The following is a 13,414-nucleotide window of genomic DNA, read 5'->3' as shown; positions in this document are numbered from 1 at the left end:
TTTTTAGAGTGAGTTTGACAGAAGTTTAAAGGGATAATTCAACATGTTGGCAAATTGGCCCATTGCCATAATCCCTATAGTCAAAGCAGTAGGTTTGTTACCTTTAATTGTCGGTGCAAGCTATTTTTAGAACGGCCGAGTGAATGTGCAGGTCACAACTTGTCCACCAGAGCGTTTTGGAGTTGTTGGATTGTGAATTTGATGAGTTTGATGAGGGAAACCAAGAAATCCCATGAGCCTCCGTAGCGTAGCTCTGAGCAGCTCACGGCTCTGCTCCGCTGTTCTAAAAATAGCTTGCAACGACAATTAAAGGTAACAAACCTACTGCTATGACTATAGGGATTATGGCCAGTTTGCCAAAATGTTGAACTATCCCTTTAAAGTGCTGCGTTTACAACATTAATCAGGACAGAATTTCAGTTTTTGGTTGTTGAATTGCCTCCTTGCTGTCAAATTACTAACTAAACTTAAATATTCTATTGACATATAAACGTGTGTGTGTGTTGTGTGATATACTGTATATCCATATCAGCATTGATATTTTTTTGTCGTCAGGCAGATTTCTCCTGTATTAATACTGACCTCTGTTCTCTTTGTTCCTTCCAGGGATCTGAACGGAAACAACCTGACCGTCGTCACCAAGTCGGACTTCTCTGGTCTCAAACACCTCAGAGTCCTGTAAGTCTCAGCCACAGTCAAACATCTGTTTTTACATGTTTAAAATTAAGTTTTTATACATTTAATCCAATTTTACATTAGTGTGGTTTTATATTTGGCACTTGGTTCATGTATATTTTCTAGAAAAAACAAGAGTACTCGCAACTCTCGCAGGACAGTGTCAATTTATTGTAGTGACGTACGTTTCGAGCAGTGTAGCTCTTCGTCAGACAGTAGGATAGCTATCGGAAGCCATCTTAAATACTACTAGTCACATGACTTGATCAGGAGAAGATAGCATGCAGCTGTTACAGGTGTCAGATTTAACAGAAAAAACAGAAGACAGCAAGCAGCCTCAATACCCTGACCTTGATATTCTCGGTGCATATAAACATGTATATTTTCTGTCATAAAGCACTCTGAGCTGCGTTTCTTTTACAAAAGGTGCACTATCATGAAGTTTATCATTGTTATCCTTATGTTAAAGCAGAAGTAAGTGATATATTTGTGTTAATATAAGTCTTAAATAGTTATATCTTCCGACAGCAATCACTTACATAGAGTGTTTGGTCTGAAACACGGGTCTGTCAGTCCCTCTGCTCTGCTCTGAGCCGAGGAGAAAACTTTTCTCGTATCCTACAAGTTTTATCCAATGAGGAGAGAGAACGGCATGAAGGGCTGTGGTGCAGCCAATGGATGCAGGTGAATGTGGTGACGTAGGGACGAGGACTGTTATGGTGCGTTCAAGGCAACTCGTAACTCGTGTTTTTCCGACCTGTGAAGTGGTACCAGTTCGATCTGGTACGAGTTCACGGGTCGGAAGTTACGAGTGGCCGTTATAGTGACTTTCACCGGTAAAACAGGTCGGAGAAACACGAGTGGGTTGCCTGGAACGCTACAAAGTCGTAAGTTGTGACTTGAAGCTGTAATTTACGGTTTAAAAAGCCTGCCTGGAACGCAGCATTAGCCAAAACGACCGGATCGCTTACTTCTGCTTTTAATCATCCAGAGGCATTCAGAACAGGATGGATGAGTATGCAGGTAGATCCACTTTATCGATGCAGCATTTCTCACTTGGTCACATCTGTGTAAGATCCAGATGTGCAGCCCCCCCCCCCCACAGCTGTCAGACCCTCTGTTAACAGGGCGGCAGCTTGTATTTGTTCTCTCCCAGCAGCAGCTTCGGCTCTGGCAGGAATGTGGGAATCACCGATCGAGAGCCCGAGGGCAGCGAGCGGAGCTGCAGCTCAGCGCCGACACATGAACCGGCCCGAGGAGCTTGTTTCAGTGTCGGTGTCAGTCAGAATTTACGACGGGGAGGGGGAGGGGGGAAGAGGGGGGGTTCATCTGTGACCTTTTGACCTGGAAACAGCGTGCCCTGTGGGAGCGGCTGGACAGGCCGACGAGGTTTTCCTGTGTGGGTCCGAGTCCGGTGTCGCTGACGGACACGAGGCGTTAGAAGAAGGATGATGAGCCGCCGGCAGCTAAATGACGTCTCAGGAGGCTCCAAACAGATTAGCAGCCCGCTGGGAGCCCCAGGCCCACGGCTGTCAGCGTGGGAGGGGGGGGGGGGGGGGTTGATGTGGAAGTGTTACACCAGTGGTTTACGGTGTGTGAGTCTGTATCTATCAAACACACAACTGTAGAACGGAGGGTGTGTTTTTAAAGAGGAACCAAGCAGGATTTCTCCCGTGGATATGCTACGTTTTTACCTTACTTAAAAAGCTCCTGAGTAATTGTGATCGTTAAAGGGATAGTTCAACATTATGGCAAATTGGCTCATTGCCCATAATCCCTATAGTCATAGCAGTAGGTTCGTTACCTTTAATTGTCGGTGCAAGCTATTTCTATTTATGGAGGCTAAGGGAATGTCTTGGTTTCCCTCATCAAACTCATCAAATACACAATCCAACAACTCCACAACGCTCTGGTGGACAAGTTGTGACCTGCACATTCACCACGCTATGAGATAATAACACAACGTTACCACACAGAGTTGTTTTAGAGGGAAATTCATGCAAAACCACTGATGCGCGTTGCGTTCAGGGACAGTTTTTCATCAAGCAGACTGTATTTACCTAAAAAACGGCTCCGTTTCGTAACGTTCCATTATTATCTCATAGCGTGGTGAATGTGCAGGTCACAACTTGTCCACGAAAGTGTTTTGGAGTTTTGGGATTTTGTATTTGATGAGTTTGATGAGGGAAACCATGAATAAATGAGCTATATTAGTTTATTTCTCCATATCACACGTCCTGTAGGTTGAGATGAGCAGAGCGTCATGATGTGTTTGTGTTTGTGTTGCAGTCACCTGATGGAGAACCAGATCCACAACGTTGAGAGAGGAGCGTTCGACGAGCTGAAGGAGCTGGAGAGACTGTGAGCACACACACACACACACACACACACACACACACACACACACACACACACACACACACACACACACATAGAGCTAATGCTAAAAAAAAGGGCTTAAAACTTTTTTGTTCAGACAGGCTTTCCTAGGTCGTTCCTAGATGTTTTTATTCTCTCTCTGCACTTTAATCTCCTCCTTTAGCTGTTTTATCTAGGCTACTGCTGATTTTAACTCTTTTGTTCATTTTGTGTCTGGATTCTGTAGCACTTTGAGATTACTTTATGAAAAGTGCTTTACAAATAAAATGTATTATTATTATTAATGTGACAGTAACGTTTGACTGTTTCTCCTCTGTGTTTTTGTTCCAGTCGTCTGAACAAGAACCGACTGAGCCAGTTCCCTGAGCTGCTGTTTCAGAAGAACGAAGCTCTGTCTCGACTGTGAGTAGCGACTCTGAAACCTCTGCACACATCTGTCCTGTCCTGTCTGCACTTTACTCCTGACTGATCAATCACAGACTCACAGAGTGTGTGTTAATGTCATAAAATATGATTTTATAATCAAGTAAGAAACAAAACTAAAACGTGAAAATGTGAAGAAAGTCGTTCTCTGTATCAGGACTCATCCACGCCTGAGTCGACGTATACGTGTCTTGTTACGCACATTTTTCCGTACACGGTTTGACCCAGACTTCATAAACATCTTTTGTCTTGCTGTCTCTGTGCAACCTGCAATTTAGTCTGTATAGGAGTTTTATTTTACAGCCGTCGAAGTCTTGTGATTGTTCTGGGTCTCTGATGGAGCTGCTGTTTATCTGTGTGGTGAGCCGGTCGCTGTTTAGTGTGAGAGCAGCAGCAGCAGTGATACGATGCTGGACTGACCGCTCTGTTGGTTTATAGTCTATTTGCCCGCCCATAGGGCCCCATTGTGAACCCGGAAATGTTGAGTACCCCAAAGGTTTATGTTAGAAATAGATAGTATGGGTCCCCAGTATTCAGAAACTGCCGGATGCTAACTTATATATATTGGGTAATTAGCATAACTGACACAATTAGCATAAATTAGCATAATTGCTATGGGCAATATTTCAACAACTGCTTGGCTGATCTGGGCAATATTAGTGTGGTTTTAGGGGTTATTAATGATGCTGAATCCATTTCTGACATTTTCAAAATTCAAAATGGCTGTCTAAACCGGAAGTGACCAGATTTTAACCGCCAGTGGGCCGATTTTGATGGATTTCAAAATCTGGTCACTTCCGGTTTAGACAGCCATTTTGAATTTTGAAAATGTCAGAAATGGATTCAGCATCATCAATAACCCCTAAAACCACACACGTTTTGGCTAATGCTGCGTTCCAGGCAGGCTTTTGAAATCGTAAATTACAGCTTCAAGTCACGACTTACGACTTTGTAGCGTTCCAGGCAACCCACTCGTGTTTTTCCGACCTGTTTTACCTGTGAAAGTCACTATAACGGCCACTCGTAACTTCCGACCCGTGAACTCGTACCAGATCGAACTGGTACCACTTCACAGGTCGGAAAAACACGAGTTACGGGCTGCCTTGAACGCACCATAACAGTCCTCGTCCCTACGTCGCCACATTCACGGCGTTCCTTGGCTGCACACACAGCCCTGCATGCCGTTCTCTCTCCTCATTGGATAAAAACTGTAGGATACGAGAAACGTTTTCTCCTCGACTCAGAGCAGAGCAGAGTGACTGACAGACCCGTGTTTCGGTCCAAACACTCTATAGAAGTGATTTCTGTCGGAAGATATAACTATTTAAGACTTATATTAACACAAAAATATCGCTTACTTCTGCTTTAACTCCACCCGCCGTTATCGTCTCATTTTTGTCAAAGTATTTCCAGAATCCAGACATCACTCTTCTCCTTCTTACAAACTGCCTCGGCGCGCGTAACCGAACACCAACTGAACCACCGAGTTTTAACCACTGCAGCTCAGAACAACACTTGCACAGGTGTGAAAGTCGACAAATATAAAGTTATTTGAATTGAACTGATACTATAATAGTTCATATTTAGTGTTGGTTTGACTCGTCTCCTCCTCTGCAGACCGACGCTCTCGTCTCCTGCAGCTTCAGCCTTTGTGCTCGTTTCGCTTTTTCCATCATCAAAAATTGACCCATTTTTCTCACCTAGAAAACTCTGAAACTGTTTCCCCTCGGACGGCGGAGGCTCCACAAATCACTGCCACAGCCCCACAGGACACACACACACACACACACACACACACACACACACACACACACACACACACACACACACACACACACACACACACACACACACACACACACAAAGAGCTGAGGTTTTTTTGTTCTTGTTTAATAACTGAAAGCCTGGACGCAGTTGGTTACTATGCGGCTAAATGTGTCTGACACGTACACACAGTCTTTGTTGTGAGTGTGTGTGTGTGTGTGTGTGTGTAGGTGTGTGTGTGTGTGTGTGTGGTTGCGGTGTGGCACGGTGCAGGTATCTTGACGACTGCCTGGAGACGCCTGGAAACACACACACAAACAGTGACAGAAGAGAAAGCAAAGATAACACAACACGCGGCTCTTTAATTAAGTTTCCTTGCTGACTGACTGACTGAACCTTTTATATGGAGCTACATTTGTGTCTTTGTTATTCAATCCCCAAAAAGTTTCACTTCAATCAAAAAAGATATTTTGGTAACACTTTCTATGAGGCCCCTCCTTATAACGCATTATGATGCGATCATAATGCAGTTATAATGAGGTTATAATGATTTATAACTAGTGTTATAATGACTTATACATGTTCATGATGTGTTATAATAACAATTATAAGCAGATTATAATGTTTTTGTATAATGTTTTATAAGGGCTCAAGCATCATAATGTATCATGAAGTATTATAACTATTCTCTCATGAACGCATTATAATCACAGTTATTATACATTATAACATTATAATAATTTATTATAAGTGTTATGTCAAATAATGGCTGTATGAGATGGTATAATGCTTAAACAGTGATTATAAACCATTATAAGCGGTCATTGGATGCTTTAAGTAAAGTGAGGACACTCTGGTGGGTTATAGAAAGTCATGATATTAGCTAGTTAAAAATTCAATACAAGTGGTCATACTTTGCCTAAGGTCCATGTCCCTCTGGCACCCTTTTTTTTTTTTTTAAGATTAAAAGTTGTCTGTAGTTAAAATTTAACAGATGTTATATCCCCACTTTCTGTTTTTGACCAGGCACTTAATAATTCTGTTTTCTTGTTGACCCTATAAGGAATCTTGAAGTGCTCTGGTTTAAGGGTGGGGCGGGGTCTATGGTTTTCTTTAAACATCTCACCACTTAAACATGTGGCTGACAATATTTTGTTACATACAAAATTTGGTCTTTTTTTGACCAAGTTTACAGTTGTGAAAAATAAAACTATTTAATTTTAAACAATGGGTTGTCTGTTTTTCTGCACAGTGGCTATCCACCACTTTCCGGAGAACGACGCTGGGTGTCGCCATGACACTCCATTCATTACATTTTAGATTAACGTTAGCTGGGCTAACCGTTAGCCGTTAGCAGTGTCTTAAATAACTCAATAAACAGCCCATGAAAAAAATATTTTCCAGCGGATATCTTTGTTAGCCTACAACATGACTGAGCTAACTGGAGTAGTTTCATCAAAGACGGTTTATAAACCAAGACCTTTCATGACGAGTCAGCTTCCTGTATGCATGTCACGTGGGCTTCTGCACGGCCACGCCCCTTTAGAGAGACCAGAGGCAGCTTGGAGTGTATTGATTCCTATGGGACAATTTAATGTGAACACCGATTATGGTCGGGTCTTTCTCCCCACGGTCACTGAAGCAAATTTTGGACTCATTTTTCACAAGCCACATCTCTTCTGAACAGTTTGACACCAAAGTGGTAATTTTCAGACGGAGAGATCCGGAGAAAATCCACTTTGTTCCAGACCTGTCTCTGTCTCTACGACACACTCTCGCCAGATTTGGCACCGATCTCCTAGGCAACGTCAAACAAACGGCCGCGAACTCCCGTGAAAATGATTTAAATTATTTTCGTCATGCTAAATATGACTGTTAGTAGTGTAAATATTTAATGTTATCATAAGAAAATATAAATATCTCACTTTCATCTACCTAAAAATTGTATAAATCCACACACAGGTTCACAGACGAGGTGGGGTGACGGTTGGCCACGCCCATTTAGAGAGACAGGAAGTGTATACCATTTCTATCATTGGAGCAGCCGCTCATGGAGGATCTTTCCATTTATTGAATATCTTTGGTTTCATGTTGTGTCCGACAACGGGAGGGTTTTAACAGCTGACGTCCTGATGTTAGTTTGCTGCTGCTGTTAGCTGTCAGCAGCAGCGAAGCTAACGGCTACGATAGCCATGACTAGTTGCAGAGGCGTGCACACAGAAGCGGTGGTGTTTGTTCGGTAATTCGTTTTGTAGACTTAACAAACATCAGATTAGTCAGGGCGGTTTTGGCAGCCCGGAGCCCCCACATTTGGTGCCTACACCGGTGGCTAACGCTACCAGTTAGCCGCTCGCTAGAATGCTACTACGGGGTTGAAAACCGACTTCCGTTGTGGTGTGACGCAATGGATCATGGGAAAATAAAGTGGTGGATAGAAGTGCCCTCTAGAGGGTGCCGGAGGGACATGGACCTTAGGCAAAGTATGACCACTTGTATTGATTTTTTAACTAGCTAATAATGTATCATGACTTTCTATAACCCACCAGAGTGTCCTCACTTTACTTAAAGCATCCACTGACCGCTTATAATGGTTTATAATCACTGTTTAAGCATTATACCATTTCATACAGCCATTATTTGACATAACACTTATAATAAATTATTATAATGTTATAATGTATAATAACTGTGATTATAATGCGTTCATGAGAGAATAGTTATAATACTTTATGATACATTATGATGCTTAGCCCTTATAAAACATTATAAAAAAAACATTATAATCTGCTTATAATTGTTATTATAACACATCATGAACATGTATAAGTCATTATAACACTAGTTATAAATCATTATAACCTCATTATAACTGCATTATGATCGCATCATAATGCGTTATAAGGAGGGGCCTCATAGAAAGTGTTACCGATATTTTCAATCAAAACAAACTTTGCTTCAATCAAAAAAAACAAAAACATTTCAATCAAAAAAAAAAAAGTGCTCGAATGCAATTTTTTCAATCTCAAATATGTTTTTGCATTGAAACCATTTTTTCTTTGATTGAAATGGTTTTGGTTTTTTTGATTGAAGCGAAGTTTGTTTTGATTGAAAATATCTTTTTTGATTGAAGTGAAACTTTTTGGGTATTTTCAATCAAAACAAACTTCGCTTCAATCAAAAAAAACAAAAACATTTCAATCAAAGAAAAAATGGTTTCAATGCAAAAACATATTTGAGATTGAAAAAATTGCATTCGAGCACTTTTTTTTCTTTGATTGAAATGTTTTCGTTTTTTTTTATTCAGGTTATTATTTGATTGAAAATATTTTTTTGGATTAAAGTCATATTTTTTTTGTATTTGGGCCATATTATGAGTAGGATATTTGTGTCTTTATTACGAGTTGATTTAAACAAAAAAGATTTTTCAATCAAATAATGAGTCACTTTTTTTTTCAATCAAAGAAAAAAAAGGGTTCAAACGCAATTTTCTGTGTCTCAAATATTTTTTTGGTATACAAACACTTCTTTTTGATTGAAATTTTTTTTTTTTATTGAAGTAAAGTTTCTGTATATGTTATGTAACGTTATCCACCGCTCCATTTATTGATTTTGCGCCGGCTTTGTTGTAAACGAATGCACATGGGCGAGAGGAGGGTTAGCAAAACAGCGGAAAAGCGAGCGGACTTGCATAGTTCCCCTTTAACGAGAGGCTGAAAGACGTCACAGACGGTCTCAAATATATATTTTTTGGTATTCAAACACTTCTTTTTGATTGAAAAGTGTTTTTTTTTTATTGAAGTGAAGTTTATTTATTTTGATTGAAAATATCTTTTTTTGTTTAAATCAACTTTTTTTCTTGATTGAAAAATAAAGACACAAATGTACCTCCATACATTTATGACACCGGTGTGTTTTATACCTGACATCATCCCTCTGTATGTGTGTGTGTGTGTGTGTGAGTGTGTGTGTGTGAGATGTAATGGTTGACACAGAATACGTGCAGACACAAAGAGACACTCTTACTTTTCCTCGGGCGGGGACGAGGGGGGGGCGAAGTGGATAACAGCCATGAAAAATAACAGTAATTACAGCAGATGAACAGGTGGACGTGTGTGTGTGTGAGTGTGTGTGTGAACATGTGTGTGTGTTTGACAGAGAGAGAAAGAGAGAGAGAGGTAGAGAGAAAGTGTAGTGCAGTATAGCAGAGTGAAAGAAAGTGTGTTTGTGTGTGTGTGTCCTGATTATTTTGCCGTTTGCCTTTCTGGCAATTTCACACTCTGGCTCCCATCAGGGAACGGAGAGATGGACTTGGCACGTTCGATCAATCACCGCACACACACACACACACACACACACACACACACACACAGAGCCACACACAGAGCCACACACACAAACACACACACACAGAGCCACACAAACACACACACACATGGAGTGACACAATCACAGTGCAGAGCCATTAGCACTTCCTCCAGCAGCAGCGATTTCTTTTCCTCCTGCTGTGTTGATGGACTCTATAAAGCCCAATGCCCCTTGGAAACACACACACACACACACACACACACACACACACACACACACACACACACACACACACACACACACACACACACACACACACTTCCTCTCTAGTGTAATCCGTCTCTCCTCCTCACACACACTAATTCATGAATGTGCTGCTTTCTGCCGGTCAGTATTTTTCCTCTTTGTCCTCCTTCCTCTTCTCTTCTCCTTTAAATTCTTTCTTTTTTTTTTAGACTTTATTTATTTGCACATATAAAATAGAACAAAAACATTTACTTCTCTCTCTTACTAGTGAGAAAGATATGCAAAAAAAAAAAAGAAGTGCAGGTGAGGTCTGAAACCCAAAAGGCTTACAACATGACATCACCTTGACCTAACAAACAAATAATTGAAACACAGTAAATAAATAATATTCACATACCTTGTGCAAGGTGGAGAAATAACAAAAGAAAAAAGAAAAGAAAAGAAATAATCTTCATATCAACAACTTACATTTTTATTTAAAACAGATTTTAACATTTTTTCTTTTACAGTACACCCTCTATTATCTGAAAGCTGAAACAATTAGTTGTTTAATCAGCTATTAATGTGTGCAGCCCACATATGATGATACCCGGTGTTACTGTTTTATCAGGTCCAGGTAGAATATGTTTATATTTATATCATATTATTTGGATTTATTTTAAAATTACTCATAGTTATAATATTGTATTTTAAGTTTCAAGTGGACAATATCACACATGGAGGGAAATATTCACTGTTATTTGATATTGAATCATCATTGAATCATTTTTCAAGCAAAATAGTAAAATCAAATCAAGAAAAAACATTTTGTTTGAACAAAAGTATTTGAAACTTCAGCTTCTGGTTCTGTGAAGTTGTGATCGATGCAATTAAACACATGATTACTGAATTAATTAGTGATCAAACACTTCAAAATAGTTGAGAGAAGTTAATTTTCTTTCTTTTCAAAATGTTGTTTAGCTTACCATCTTTGGCCATTTTTACCTTTACCTAAAAGTAATCAGTTCATTTTTTCCCCTTTTAACTGTAAAATTATTGAATTAAAATCCCAATGTATCTGTAAAACAGCAACATTGTGCTGCTGTTTCTATACAGACTCAGAAATCCCAGAGCTCCTGAACTAAAACCGTTTAATTCTGTGTTTTTTCCTTTTCTTTTTAGTTTATACTTTATCTTTAGTGGAGAGTCTCTGTTCACATCCACTCATTCTCCTCCTGTTTCACTTCTTTATTCTAACCTGACTCTACATTCTCTCTGACTTTAACATTTTTTTTTTTTTTGATTATTTGAGAAATGTTCATCTGGGAATTAAAAAAAAGAAGAAGAAAAACTCAATCAAGACAGAGATGAGGAATAAGATCCAGCAGGTAGAGAGAGACCACCCAAACAATCAAAACACATAACAACCCTCGAGTCAAATGGAGCAGAGTGGGCACGGACGTCTGAGGAAATGAGACCTGGACGAGTTCGATTCCAGGAGAAACACTTGTTATTTTATTATATTATTTATTTAATTCTGAGCCCACACACACACACACACACACACACACACACACACACACACACACACACACACACACACACACACACCTGCTCACCTGGTTCATTTGGCAGAACAGCTGATTAAAACAAATGGACTCTCCGCCGGGTCATTAAACGCCTCGTCCAGGTCGGTTTGACTGGACTTCAGCTGACTGAGTGAAGGTGAAGAGAGAGAAGTTAAAGATGTAACGTGATGTTCAAACTCTCTTCACCTCTTTTTTCCTCTTTCCCTTTCACCTCCATCCTGCACTCTTTCTTCTTTCACCTCTGTCCTGTTTTTCCCCATTTGTCTTCATGTCGTTTCCTCTTTTCCTCTTCACTCCCGTTTCTGTTACTTTTCTCTCCTTTTCACCTCTCTTTCACATTCACCTCTTTCCTCCCTCATCTCTTTACTCTTCACATCTTTCTATCTATCTATCTATCTATCTATCTATCTATCTATCTATCTATCTATCTATCTATCTATCTATCTATCTATCTATCTATCCATCTATCCATCTATCCATCTATCCATCTATCCATCTATCCATCCATCCATCCATCCATCCATCCATCCATCCATCCATCGTACTGGCTGTTACTGACTCCGCCCCCTAATCCTGGCTAGTCCAAAAATGGGCGGGGCTTAGATTTAAGTGCATGCTTGCTTACAGTAAACATACTGTATGCTCACCCAAAAAAGGCGACACATCTATCTATTTATCGTTCTATCTATCTATCTATCTATCTATCTATCTATCTATCTATCTATCTATCTATCTATCTATCTATCTATCTATCTATCTATCTATCTATCTATCTATCTATCTATCTATCTATCTATCTATCTATCTATCTATCTTCCTACCTCCCTCTTTTCTCTTCCACCATGTAGTTGTGTGACTCCGCACCCTGTAACACTCGTTTGTGTGTTTTGATGATACCCAGAGGCTGTGTGTGTGTATGTGTGTGTACCAGGTTGCCCCACACACACACCTCCCTTTCGCCCCGGGGGAACCCAAGAATTATGGGAGTGGGAGCTGGATGTCTCACTCACTCTCACACTCACACACACACACACACACACACACACACACACACACACACACACACACACACACACACACACACACACACACACACACACACACACACACACACACACACACACACACACACACACACACACACACCTTGACCTGGAGGTGAACTGTGTCTGGTCCAGTCGATACTGAGCTGCAGCAGGTTTGTTGTTGAGCTCAGAGCTGCTGCTGCTTCCTGTCGACTCTCAGTTTTAGAACAAGCTGGAAAAACAAACATCAAACATGTTGATGGACTTCATGTCAGAGACTGGACACCAGCATGTCTGGGTGGGATTCAAACAATGCAGGTTTTAGGTTTTTCTTAAAGGGATAGTTAAACATTTTGGCAAACTGGACCATTGCCATAATCCCTATAGTCATAGCAGTAGGTTCGTTACCTTTAATTGTCGGTGCAAGCTGTTTTTAGAACGGCGGAGCAGAGCCGTGAACTCAAGAAAACTCATCAAATACACAATCCAACAACTCCACAACGCTCTGGTGGACAAGTTGTGACCTGCACATTCACCACGCTATGGGATAATAACAGAACGTTACCAGACAGAGTTGTTTTAGAGGGAAATGCAGAGACTGCTTGATGAAAAACTGTCCCTGAAGGCAACGCACATCAGCATCTGTTTTGCGTGAATTTCCCTCTAAAACAACTCTGTCTGGTAACGTTGTGTTATTATCTCATAGCGTGGTGAATGTGCAGGTCACAACTTGTGCGACTTCCAGAGCGTTGTGGAGTTGTTGGATTGTGTATTTGATGAGTTTGATGAGGGAAACCAAGAAATCCCATTAGCCTCCATAGCGTAGCTCTGAGCAGCTCACGACTCTGCTCCGCCGTTCTAAAAATAGCTTGCACCGACAATTAAAGGTAACGAACCTACTGCTGCTATGACTATAGGGATTATGGCAATGGGCCAATTTGCCAAAACGTTGAGCTATCCCTTTAACATATTTTTCAGTAAGTTAGAGAGAGCAAGGTAAGTCATTAAGTAGAAAATGAAATAGCAAAG

At 40.5% G+C, this 13,414-nt stretch overlaps 1 protein-coding gene across 1 annotated transcript in view; it reads left to right on the top strand.

Annotated features, from left to right (window-relative positions):
- LOC310988354 (slit homolog 1 protein-like) overlaps positions 1 to 13,414 on the top strand; it is a gene marked incomplete at both ends in the record, with an annotated part of 117,545 nt that overhangs the window by 17,186 nt on the left and 86,945 nt on the right. Inside the window, 3 exons of the mRNA XM_083974911.1 lie at positions 607 to 678; positions 2,965 to 3,036; positions 3,385 to 3,456. Of these exons, the coding sequence (XP_083831037.1) occupies positions 607 to 678; positions 2,965 to 3,036; positions 3,385 to 3,456 (216 nt within the window). The remainder of the gene's footprint in view (positions 1 to 606; positions 679 to 2,964; positions 3,037 to 3,384; positions 3,457 to 13,414) is intronic.

Source organism: Trachurus trachurus, assembly GCF_905171665.1.
Source record: "Trachurus trachurus genome assembly, chromosome: 1".
Classification (NCBI taxonomy): Eukaryota; Metazoa; Chordata; class Actinopteri; order Carangiformes; family Carangidae; genus Trachurus; species Trachurus trachurus.
Note: the sequence above shows the minus strand (reverse complement) of the source record. Positions and strands in the feature narration are given on the sequence as shown.